Source organism: Lepus europaeus, chromosome Y (assembly GCF_033115175.1).
Source record: "Lepus europaeus isolate LE1 chromosome Y, mLepTim1.pri, whole genome shotgun sequence".
NCBI lineage: Eukaryota > Metazoa > Chordata > Mammalia > Lagomorpha > Leporidae > Lepus > Lepus europaeus.
This window is the reverse complement of record NC_084851.1, coordinates 6,967,568-6,980,114: the sequence shown is the minus strand read 5'-3', so window position 1 is coordinate 6,980,114 and position 12,547 is coordinate 6,967,568. Positions and strand designations below refer to the sequence as shown.

Below are 12,547 nucleotides of genomic sequence, written 5' to 3'. Positions count from 1 at the left end.
TGCCAAATAGTAATGACACATTAGCCATAAAAATTAAACCAAATCAAATATCTCTAATAAATTACTGATGTGATAATTTATGTGCTTTGGAGTCTTTGAAAATTTTAGGGAGACTTCTATTATTATAATATAAATTTCATTTTAAATCCTGCAATGGTCACCCCAGTGTTCACTGAACTGGCAATATCAGTACCTGTGTTGAAAAAACACACTCGATGATAAATTTGTAAATATCTTAAATGCTATAAGTAGTATTCAAAGAGCAGAAAAGCCCACCATAATTCATGATTTAATTAAGTAGATAATATTGAAAAAATATGAAACAACAATGAAAAAGGTACTACAGTGGCATTGGATTTATGCTTTTGGTAATGTAGCTTGCCATTGTGTCCCTATAATGAAAAGTTTAAGTTTTGAGTAATTATAATTTAAAATTTTGAACATGTTAAGAAAACAGCCCTCTGTTTGCTGTTTATGTTTTAGAAATTAGATATTGGATAACACACTTATTCAGTTGTATCATTTTCTATTTTTCATCATGTTTTAATGTTTGTTACTGTGTAATTTTTAATAAGATTTGTTTATTTATTTGAAAGGCAGAGATGCAGACAGAAGGGGAAGGGGGGAAGAAGGGAAGGAAGGGGAGGGAGAAAGGAAGAAAGGGAGAGGGAGAGGGAGAGATAGAGAGATTGAACATCCATCCATTAGCTCACTCCCCAGATGGCAGCAATAGCTGGGGCTACACTAGGCTGAAGGTAGGAGCCAGGAGCTTCTTCTAGGTCTCCCACCTGGGTGCAGGGTGCCAAGTACTTGGGATATTTTTTGCTGCTTTCCCAGGAGAATCAGCAGGGGGATGGATCAGAAGTTGAGCAGCCAGGAGTTGAACCCACACATATATGGGGGTGCTGGCTCTGCAGGCAGAGGTTGAAACTTCTATTCCACACTGCTGGCCCCACTATGTCATCATATGGATTACTATATTTACTTTACCTCCATGAACCATTAAATATTTTCACAATAATGTATCTATATGTATACAGGGGTGCACATGTGTGTTCATTCATGCACCAGTATTTACATCGGTATTGAAAATGATACTGTGAGAAACATTAATACACATTTCAGAAACCAAGTCTTCCATGGAGACAGCTGCTTACAGTGCAAACCCCTGGGCCCTTTTAAGTACTACAGGTTGATCTGTATCTCTCTAAAATTTATATCATGAAATGCTGACAACCAATATGACACTATTTGCAGATAGGACTTTAAGCAGATAATTGACATCAAATGATATCATAAGCGTGAAGCCCTGATCCAAACTGATCAATGTTCTTATAAGGAGGGATGCACACAGAGGAAATACATGTAAGGGTGCAGCAACATGGTGTCTGTATGGTAACCAAAGAGAGGTCTCAGGAGCAACCAAATCCATTATCATCTTGCTCTCAAATATCTAATCTCTAGAACTATGAGAAATATACTGCTGTGATTCAAACCACATATTCAACAGTATTATGTTATGGCCACCCTAGCAAAGTAATGCACTTTTTATCTCTGCCTATATTTCCTACAGCCACCTAGAAGGCCACCACAATTATCAGACAAACACATAAATTAAAAGCCATGGCTGGGGGCCAGCACTGTGGGGCAGTGGCTAAGACTCCACCTGCAGCACCAGCATCTCATATCAACACTGGTTTGTCACCTGGCTGCTCCACTTCCAATCCAGCTCTCTGTTTATGGCCTAGGAAAGCAGTGGAAGATGGCTCAAGCCCTGGGCTACTGCACCAATATGGGAGACCTGGAGGAAGTTCCTGGCTCCTGGCTTTGGATCAGACCACCTTCCAGCCCTTAGGGCCATTTAGGGAGTGAAGCAGTGGATGCAGACCTTTCTTTCTCTCTCGTTCCCTCTCTGTCTGTAACTGCCTCCCAAGTAAATAAATAAAATCTTTAAAAAAGAGAGATAATTGGTATCACAGAAATATAGTAGATCACTGGGACTATTAACAGCAACTAATAACCAACAGGTGGCAGTTTTACATGCTATGCCACAGCATTGGCCTACCTTGCAGAAATTTAAGGAGTGAACCAGCACTCTGTATTTCTGCCTTTAATGAATTAAATAAAAGAATAAAAATTTTTAAAATATAAAATAAAATTACAAAAAATATTTAAAAACAAGAATCAGCATGGGCATTTGGTGCAGCAGCTAAACACACAAATTTTGATAACCATGTCACATATCAGAGTGCCAGCTTTGAGTTCAGCAACCCCACTTGTGATTCAATTTCCTGTGAATGCACACCCTGGAAGGCAGTAGGTGATGGCTCAAGTTATTGGGTCCCTGCCACACATGTGTGAGACCAGGATGGACTTCCTGGCTCCTGTGTTCAATCTGGCTGACTTGCAGCTTTTGTAGGTTTTTTTTTTTTGGGGGGGGGGTGAAACAGCCGATGGAAGATCTCCCTCCTTCTGTCTCTCTACCTTTCAAACAAACAAAAATCAATAAATAAGACTTTAAAAAATAACAGAGAAAACAATTGCAACCATATTACATACTAACCCATTTACATCAATAATTGCTTTAAATGTGCATTATCTAAATACACTAAAGATAGAGACTGACATGGGAAAAATAAAACCAAGATCCAACTTTGTGCTGTCTATAGTAAAACCATTTATTTTATTTTTTTTAACTTTTATTTAATGAATATAAATTTCCAGTATACAGCTTATGGATTACAATGGCTTCCCCTTCCCATAATTTCCCTCCCACCCGCAACCCTCCCCTCTCCCGCTCCCTCTCCCTTTCCATTCACATCAAGATTCATTTTCAATTCTATTTATATACAGAAGATCAATTTAGTATAAATACTTCAACAGTTTGCACCCACATAGAAACACAAAGTGAAACATACTGTTTGAGTACTAGTTATAGCATTAAATCAAAATGTACAGTACATTAAGGACAGAGATCCCACATCAGGAGCAAGTGCACAGTGGCTCCTGTTGTTGACCCAACAAATTGACACTCTAGTTTATGGCACCAGTAACCACCCTAGGCTGTCGTCATGAGTTGCCAAGGCTATGGAAGCCTTCCAAGTTCACCGACTCTGATCATATTTAGACAAGGTCATAAAAGACAGGGTGAGGATAGTAACCAATGATCCTAAGAGTGGCATTTACCAGGTCTGAACAATTATACAGCATTAAGTGGGGAAGAGGACCATCAGTACACACAGGTTGGGAGTAGAGCCATTGGTGGTAGAGTAGAGGTTATGATTACAAAGGAATGAGGCCCAAGTGGACTAGACAGGGTCTAGAACAAAGGACAGAGTCATTATTAGAGGAGCTAAGAAAGGTGCTGTCTAAGCTACAAGTAATTTTTCTGATTGAGAGGCAAATAGAACCTGATAGAAGGGGCTTGATAATAATCTGTTGGGCTTTAGGCCTTGTAAGTTAAGAGGCCCAGACCTATCTATCTCTTCACATGGGGTATATCCTAAGGGAGGTGTGAACCTCCTAGGGGAAGGCACTCTATTGACTTTCATTACTTGGCTGGCCTGGGAGGAGAGCTGGCCAGGTCAAGGCAGGTGGCATCTCTAACAAGAAATTTACATAGACACATGAAGGAGATTTGAAGTCATCTTGGCCAATCATATTTGGTTTGCATGGTAGGAATACATTCAAGAGATCTGTTGTGCAACATGTTGAGAATAGTTAATAACAATGTGTTCTACAATAGAAAAATAAATAAGAGTTTAGACTTTTAAGTATTCTTATCAGGAAAAATAGGTATATAATGTAGTGGATATGATAACTGCCTTGCTTTGTTCATTTAAATTACATAAATATTTCCAAATTCCATTCTTATCAACTTAAGACACATATATACACAACTGCTTAAAAATAAAATAATGCAGAAAAATAGTCCATTATAATACGAATCCAATAAAATGTAGAAAAACAGTATTCATTTCAGACTAATCAGAATTTAGCTCAGACTACTACAAGGGTTACACACTGAGACAACCGGCAGTTCTCCAAGAAGACATTACAAGGCTTCCTACCAGTGCCCCTAAATAGAGCATTAAGATATGTAAGAGACAACTTACATAACTCCAAGCAAAAATACAAATTCACCATTTGTAATCAATACAAATAGATCAGCAGTATAAATACCCAACCAGTGGTCATTAGTAACTAGGAATATGTTACCAAACAGAAATGTCAGGTAAAACCAGGTGGAATAAATAAATAAGGTAAATCTAAGCACTGGGAAATCAAAAACTAAGTAAGTGCATAAGCATGAAAAGTTAGATACTTAATCCTCGTACTCCACTAACACCTTTTATAGAAGTGGAATTTATTCACAACCTATAGCCTACAAAATTTTCATGTTATTTTAAAAAATTACTGTGAAGTAATACATGAAAAAAATAAATATTATCACAAATACCACAAAATAAACCAAGAAAAACTCACTGTTGAGAGTAATAGATTTTATGCCACGAAAAACATTAAAAAGAACCTCAGATCATTTACCAGTGGGGGCAGAGGTAGGAGAGATCAAGAAGACCCTTGGGGCCTACAATGCAGCATAGCAGATAAAGATGCCGCCTGCATTGCCAGCATCCCACACAAGTGCCAGATCCCATCCGACTGCTCCACTTCCCATCCCAGTCTCTGCTATGGCCTGGGAAAGTGGGAGATGCTCAAGCACTTGGGGCCCTGCACCCCCATGGGAAACAGGGAAGAACCTCCTGGATCCTGGCTTTGTATCAGCACAGCTCTGGCCTTGTGGCCTTCTGGGGAGTGAATCAGCAGATGGAAGACCTTGATGGAAGACCTCTCTCTCTCTCTCTCTCTCTCTCTCTCTGCCTCTCTGTAACTCTGCTTTTCAAATAAATAAATCTCTTTTTTTCAACAGGCAGAGTGGACAGTGAGAGAGAGAGAGAGAAAGGTCTTCTTTGACGTTGGTTCACCCTCCAATGGCCGCTGCAGCAGGTGCAATGCGCTGATCCAAAGCCAGGAGCCAGGTGCTTCTCCTGGTTTCCCATGCGGGTACAGGGCCCTCCACTGCACTCCCGGGCCACAGAAGAGAGCTGGACTGGACAAGGAACAACCGGGACGAAATCCGGTGCCCTGACTGGGACTAGAACCCGGTGTGCCGGCGCCGCAGGCAGAGGGTTAGCCTATTGAGCCACGGCGCCGGCCTGAAATAAATCTTTAAAAAACAAAATAAGAGCCCTGAACTGACCAAGGCCATTTTTTAACCTGGGTAGCCATTCCATTAGTGTTTACATTATTAATTAAAGTTAGCAGAAAACAAAAAATCCTCTTTCGTTTTTCAAATCTTATCACCGAATAAACTCAGGTTTCACAAAAGAAAACAGCAGTGTAACATTCAAATCATGGCGCACAATTCCTACACAAGTAAATAAACGGAAGCAAATTTCTACAAAAGACACGAATGGAATGAGCGTTGGGAGGCGGCCTGTTGAACCCACACTCAGGTGCCCCAGGCTCCAGGTCTTGGTGCTCACACCACCTGGGGTCGGCCTCCCCCACACTCCAGTTGTCCACGTGGGATCTGTGCCATCCCAAGCCTCCCCAGCAGAAACTCCGTCCCCACATCCTGGCCCTCGTCCTTGGCCCAAAAGCGTGTGGTAAATACACCACTGAGTCTCTGCGATTCCGTCATAGCAACAAAACGCTGACTCAGACCCTGGGAAAGCTGTGGACCTGAGACCTCGGTGCCCAACTCAAGGAAATGAGGTCACGCGTGAGGTTCAGATTCTCCTTCTCCCCACACAACCTGGAGAGGTGAGGCCGGGTTCAGGCGGAGTCGCTGCACACTGAGACAGGGCCGCACACCAGGGTCCCAGCTGCCCGCCCCCTCCCCTCCTGTGGGCCCGGGACCCTCACACTCCCCGCTGCCGGCGTCCAGGGACTCCGGGAGTCCTCTCAGGCCCTGCGCTGAGGGGAGTTCAGGGTAGAAGCGTCTGAGCCGACCGGGACTCTGGGAGCAGAACCGGAAGCTGAACTCGGTGGCAATGGGAAGAGGATTCCCGGAGGGTCTGCAGTGCTGCCCTGGCGCGCCTGATTCTACAGTCACAGAGGCCGCACCATGTCACAGAGGACGTACCCAATCAGCATCCTCCCTAGCCTGAGGGCGGGCCCTTGGGGTTGGGCAGGGTGGGGACAATGAGAGGCGGGGCTTGGCCTCAGGTCTGAAGCTGCGCCATTAGCAGCTGGGCCTTCCTGACAGCAGGGGGCGCTGTCCCACCCCAGGATCCCATCTCCCAGATCCTGTTAAGACCTTGAAACTCGGGTTTGCCATAATCTTCAGGTGAGTTACAGTTTACTGTTTACTGGATTCTGGGCCTTTTTCTGTTTATATTTTGGCTTATTTTTCTGTTTGGTCGTTTGATTTTTGTTAAATATGGATTTGAAGAGTATTTCTCATTCAGATATTCATTTTCTGGATTGTACTTTGTCCATTACCACTGTTTTCTATTTGCTTTTATGGGGACCATTGTTTTCTATTTGCTTTTATGGGGACCTGGTAACCCACTTGATTGTGTTGATCCTGTACCCAATAATTTTGCCTAATTCACCTATCAGCTCATATTTGGTTTTGGCTTGTGTTGGATTTTCTCTATATATACTAATATCATTAACATATATTAAGAGATCTATTTCTTAAAAGCTGACCCTATATCTTACATTTCTTTTTGTTTGTTTAATTTCCCTAATTATGCATTCAGGACAATGTTGAAGAAAGAGAGAAGAAAACCTTATCCAAGATTGAAGGACCCTTATGGGGAAGAGGGACAAGAAACTAGGCCTGGGCAGATATCAGGGGCTTCTTAAGAGGTTAGATGTTCCCCAGAGTCCAGCGGGCAGGACGTTCTCTGGGAAGGAAAAGTCAATCCCCTTCAGAGAACCTCTAGGCATGCCCAGAGCAGAGCTGCCACTCCCCTTCGGAGAGTCTCTAGGCACTCTCCCTCAGCACGTTCCCTCAGCACGTTCCCTCAGCACGTTTCCTCAGCACTCTCCCTCAGCACGTTCCCTCAGCACTCTCCCTCAGCACATTCCCTCAGCTCGTTCCCTCAGCACGTTCCCTCAGCACGTTCCCTCAGCACTCTCCCTCAGCATTCTCCGGTATGCTAATGTCCCTCTGAACTGACCAATCCTATGCATGCGCATTAGGAATATGCTAATTCGTTGCCTATATAACCTGTGTGAAACTGCCGCTCAGGGCTCCTCACTGCCTGAGGTGGGGGCCCGTTTGCGCAAACGTTCAATAAAAACCTCATGCTTTTTGCATCAACTGGTCTGGAGTCTGGATCTTTGGGCGTCCTCCCAAGCAAGTGGGCATCTCTGCAACTGAGAGGTCCAACATTTGGTGGCCCGTACGGGGATTTTAGGTCGCCCTCAGACCCATTCCCTGTGAACCAGTTGGAGGTATGATTAAGTGTTTTCTGTTTGTTGTTCTTCGTCTTGAGTGTTCTGACTGGCCAGTACCTGACTCTGTGAGACCAGTGGGGGAGGCAGGCGTGCCCAGCAACCCCTGGTCTGTTCCCCGGAGGACGCTCCGGTTTGTGAGACCAGTAGGGGAAACCCTCGGTCCGTTCCCCCGGAAGACGCTCCCAGGGTGGTCTGGAGGTGGGTCAGAGACCAAGTCTCCCTCCTTCCCGGGGAGGGCTGGTCAGGCAGCCGCTCCCAAAAATAGTGCAATAGCGTTCGATTTGTCGTAGGTCTGTTGCTGCGTGGTTTTTGTTGGCTGTTCTTTTTGCTTGGTTTGACGTGCCTGGAATGGTCTGGAGGAAGGTCAGGGACCAAGTCTCCCTCCTTCCCGGGAAAAGCCTGGCCAAGCGGCCGCTCCCATCTGAGGTAGCATTGTTGATTTGTCCTAGATCTGGTGCCGCGCGGTTTGTCTTGTTTTCTGTATGTGTCTGTGTATTGGCTGTTCTTTTTGTTTGGGCTGAAATCTTTGCACCCATGGGTCAACAAATAACCACCCCTTTAAGTCTCACTCTAGATCACTGGAAGGACGTTTGAGAACGCGCGCGCCACCTCTCAGTGGAGGTTAAAAGGAAACAATGGGCAAAATTCTGTTCCTCAGAGTGGCCGGCCTTCGAGGTCGGCTGGCCAAGGAACGGCACTTTTAACCTCGATATTATTTTACAGATTAAGGCGCGAGTCTTTCAGCCAGGATCCAATGGACACCCTGATCAGGTGCCCTACATTACCACGTGGGAGGATCTTTCACGTAACCCCCCTCCCTGGATAGAACCCTTCTCCTTCCCGACAGAGCCCATACGGACCCCGTTACCCCTTCCTCGGCCATCCCCAACTCCTTTAATACATTCCTCCCCGATACCCCCTCCTCCTATCCCGGTTGTGCCAACCTCCTCCCTATACCCTCTGAAGGAGATTCGAGATCCAAAACCTGACAAGCCACCGGTTCTTCTGGCTGATCAGGACTTTCTGCTCTTTGACTCTCCCCCACCCTATCTTCCCGGCCAGCCTGCTCCCCCACAGGAACCCCCACAACAACCAGAGCGGGATGTGCAACCTTCTGCACCATCCCCTGATTCCACGAGGGCAGGGGAAGAAGTCTCAGCGCCTTCCCCGCCCTCCAGCCGCCTGCGCCTCCGTCGGGGGCAGGCAGGGGGCTCGGGAAGCGTCTGGATTTCACAGACCTTTCCTCTTCGTTCGGTGGCTGGCCAGATGCAGTACTGGCCATTTTCTGCTTCCGATCTTTACAATTGGAAAACCCATAACCCCTCTTTCTCTCAGGACCCCCAGGCTCTGACCTGGGATGATTGTAGGCAGCTTCTGCAGACCCTCCTCACTACTGAGGAAAAGCAGCTTGTCTACCTTGAGGCACGGAAAAACGTCCCTGGAGCAGATGGCCGACTGACCCTACTGCCAAACGAAATCGAGGAGGCGTTTCCCTTAACCCGTCCTGATTGGGACTACACCACCGTTGCTGGTAGGGAGCGACTTCGTCTTTACCGCCAGAATCTCCTTGCGGGTCTCAGAGGGGCTGGAAAGCGCCCCACCAATTTGGCCAAGGTACGTGCAGTAGTGCAGGGGGCTGAGGAAACGCTGGCAGGCTTCCTAGAAAGATTAATGGAAGCCTACCGTGTGTACACCCTGTTTGACCCCCTGGCAGAGGACCGGCAGGGAGATGTAATCATGTCCTTTATAGGACAGTCAGCGTCGGACATTCGCAATAAATTGCAGCGGCTAGAGGGGCTTCAGGGGTATACTATACAAGATTTAATGAAGGAGGCAGAAAAGATTTACAACAAAAGGGAGACCCGAGAGGAGAAGGAGGAAAGGGAAGACAAAAGAGACAAAAGACGTAATCGAGAGCTTAGTAGAATTTTGGCCACCGTAGTGCAGGATACAGAAAGGAGTAGACCAGGACAGAATAGGGACTTGGGAGACAAGCGAAAGCCTCGGGTGGAAAGAGATCAATGTGCCTATTGTAAAGAAAAAGGACACTGGGTCAAAGACGACTTGACTCTTTAGTCCAGCAGGTGACTGAATCCTGTGTTCCATGTGCCAAGGTAAATGCCAGACACCTCAAGCTCCCGGAGGGAGCTAGGTTAAGAGGAGACCGACCAGGGATCAACTGGGAGGTCGATTTCACTGAGATAAGGCCGGGCAGTTATGGGAATAAGTATCTTCTAGTTTTTGTAGACACCTTCTCCGGATGGACTGAGGCATTCCCCACAAAACGGGAAACCGCCCGGGTGGTCGTCAAGAAGATCATAGAGGAGATCTTCCCCCGGTTCGGCTTGCCTAAGGTAATCGGGTCCGACAACGGCCCAGCGTTTGTCTCCCAGGTAAGTCAGTTGGTGGCCAAAGCATTAGGCATAAATTGGAAATTGCACTGTGCCTATAGACCCCAAAGTTCAGGACAGATAGAAAGAATGAACAGAACAATTAAAGAGACCTTGACCAAATTAGCGTTGGAGACTGGCGTTAAAGACTGGGTCCAACTCCTCCCTATGGTGTTGTTCCGGGTCCGAAACACGCCCTCTCATTGCGGGCTGACACCATACGAAATCCTTTATGGAGGGCCCCCACCAGTAGCAGGCTTGCTTGAGCTTGCCTGTGACTCTGTTGCCGATGCCCCTAAATTACAGGCCCGGTTGAGAGCGCTCCAGATCATCCAGAACCAGGTCTGGAAACCTCTTGCAGCAGCCTACCAACCCAAGACGACAACCATCCCACATCCTTTCCAAATCGGAGACGCTGTGTATGTCCGAAGGCACCAATCTAAGACTCTAGAGCCCCGGTGGAAAGGCCCCTTCACTGTGCTGTTGACAACTCCCACCGCTCTCAAGGTCGATGGAATCGCTGCTTGGGTCCACGCCTCACACGTGAAGCGAGCACCACCCCCCCAGGGCCCCGAGGATCCGGATAGACCAGCCAAATGGAAGCTCCAGTGCACTCAGAACCCACTCAAGCTAAGACTTTCAAAAACTGTTTAATATTTGTGATGTTCCTGGCCTTTCCCCATTGTTTTTCCAATCCCCATGCTCCACAATTGTTAACATGGAACCCAACCCAGTCCAGCAAGAACAGAGTTCCCTCCCTCCAGTGAGGCAGGCTCTCCCCAGGCCGGTCCAATAGATTTTAGGATTAAAATCTTTGCAAAAAGAAAAGGAGGAAATGAAGGACCCTTATGGGGAAGAGGGACAAGAAACTAGGCCTGGGCAGATATCAGGGGCTTCTTAAGAGGTTAGATGTTCCCCAGAGTCCAGCGGGCAGGACGTTCTCTGGGAAGGAAAAGTCAATCCCCTTCAGAGAACCTCTAGGCATGCCCAGAGCAGAGCTGCCACTCCCCTTCGGAGAGTCTCTAGGCACTCTCCCTCAGCACGTTCCCTCAGCACGTTCCCTCAGCACTTTCCCTCAGCACTCTCCCTCAGCATTCTCCGGTATGCTAATGTCCCTCTGAACTGACCAATCCTATGCATGCGCATTAGGAATATGCTAATTCGTTGCCTATATAACCTGTGTGAAACTGCCGCTCAGGGCTCCTCACTGCCTGAGGTGGGGGCCCGTTTGCGCAAACGTTCAATAAAAACCTCATGCTTTTTGCATCAACTGGTCTGGAGTCTGGATCTTTGGGCGTCCTCCCAAGCAAGTGGGCATCTCTGCAACTGAGAGGTCCAACAAGATTATTTCCAGGGAAAAATCATTTAGTCTTCTGTGTTAATTATACTGTTTATTATTACTTCTTTGTAGCCAGTCTTAATTACAATTAGGGAATTGCTATTATTTTTTCTGTTCTTTTTATAGTTATAAGCTATTTTATTAAATATTTATTCAACATTTTATTCAACATTTAATCTCAACGATCATGCGATTCACTTATATTTTTCTTACACATGAATTATTTACTTGGATTGTTTTGGAATGTTAAACCATCTTTGCATCTTCTAATGTATCCTGCTTGTTGTTGATCTCTTCTGCTTTCATATTTTGCTTAAAATAACTGAATCTCTTATTAAAGATGTATGTTAAGTTTCTTCCACATGATCTGAGTGTGTCACTAATGTAAAGCAATGAATTCAAAAGAAAATCAAATATATTCTCTGTTTATTGCCACTTTGGATGAATCTGGGAAAATGAGGAACAACCTTCCTTGAATGTCTAGAATTTTCTATTAGTCTGAAATTTTGCTTGTGGAATTTTTAAATTCATTGATTTGATTTTTCAAATACTGATTAGTCTTATTTAACTTATATGGAAGTTCTCTACATGATGCAATATAAGTGTTATGGTATATTGGTTTCCAACATACAGTGACTTTTGATATCTGTTTAAAAAATTTTTACTCCAAACGATTTCTCAGAATCCTTACTATCTTGTTAAGGTTTATAAATGGAGGGGGGTAGCTGGGGGGCTTTGTGGTGTAATGAGTAATGCTGCTGCCTGGGATGCCAGCATCCCATAAAGGCACCAATTTAAGTCCTGTGTGCTTCACTTCTGATGTAGCACCCCGCTAAGTGGCCTGGGAAAGTAGCTGAAGATGGCCCAAGTGTTTGAAACCCTGCAACCCACACAGGAGACCCAGATGAAACTCCTGGCTCCTCACTCCTGGCTTCTGCCTCCCTAGCCGCTGCAGCCATTTAAGTAGTGACCCAAGGGATGGAAGATCTCTCTCTCTCTCTCTCTCTCTCTCTCTCTCTCTCTCTCTCTCTGTGTGTGTGTGTGTGCATGTGTGTTCATGTGTATGTGTGTAGCTCTTTGTTTTTTTTTTTCTTTACTCTGCTGCCTCCCCTGTAACTCTTTCAAATAAATCTTTAAAAAGAAGAAAGAAAAGAAAATTTTTGAAGATGCTACTATTTGGGCTCCTGAAGCTGGTTGTTTGTATGGTATTTCTCTTTTCTTTCCTTAATGACTTATACTAGTTTTTATTACTTTTGTTAATATGCTTTAAAAACTCTTTTTCCTTATTTCTATTGTGCATTTTTCTACAGGTATTTCATTAATGCCTGCTTGTTTTTACTTGCCT

At 45.3% G+C, this 12,547-nt stretch overlaps 1 protein-coding gene across 1 annotated transcript in view; it reads right to left on the bottom strand.

Annotated features, from left to right (window-relative positions):
- Positions 1–5,704, bottom strand: part of LOC133754011 (zinc finger protein OZF-like) — a 31,448-nt gene extending 25,744 nt beyond the window's left edge. The window contains exon 1 of the mRNA XM_062184642.1: positions 5,547–5,704. Coding sequence (XP_062040626.1) covers positions 5,547–5,704 — 158 coding nt within the window. The remainder of the gene's footprint in view (positions 1–5,546) is intronic.
- Positions 5,705–12,547: the final 6,843 nt, after the last annotated feature.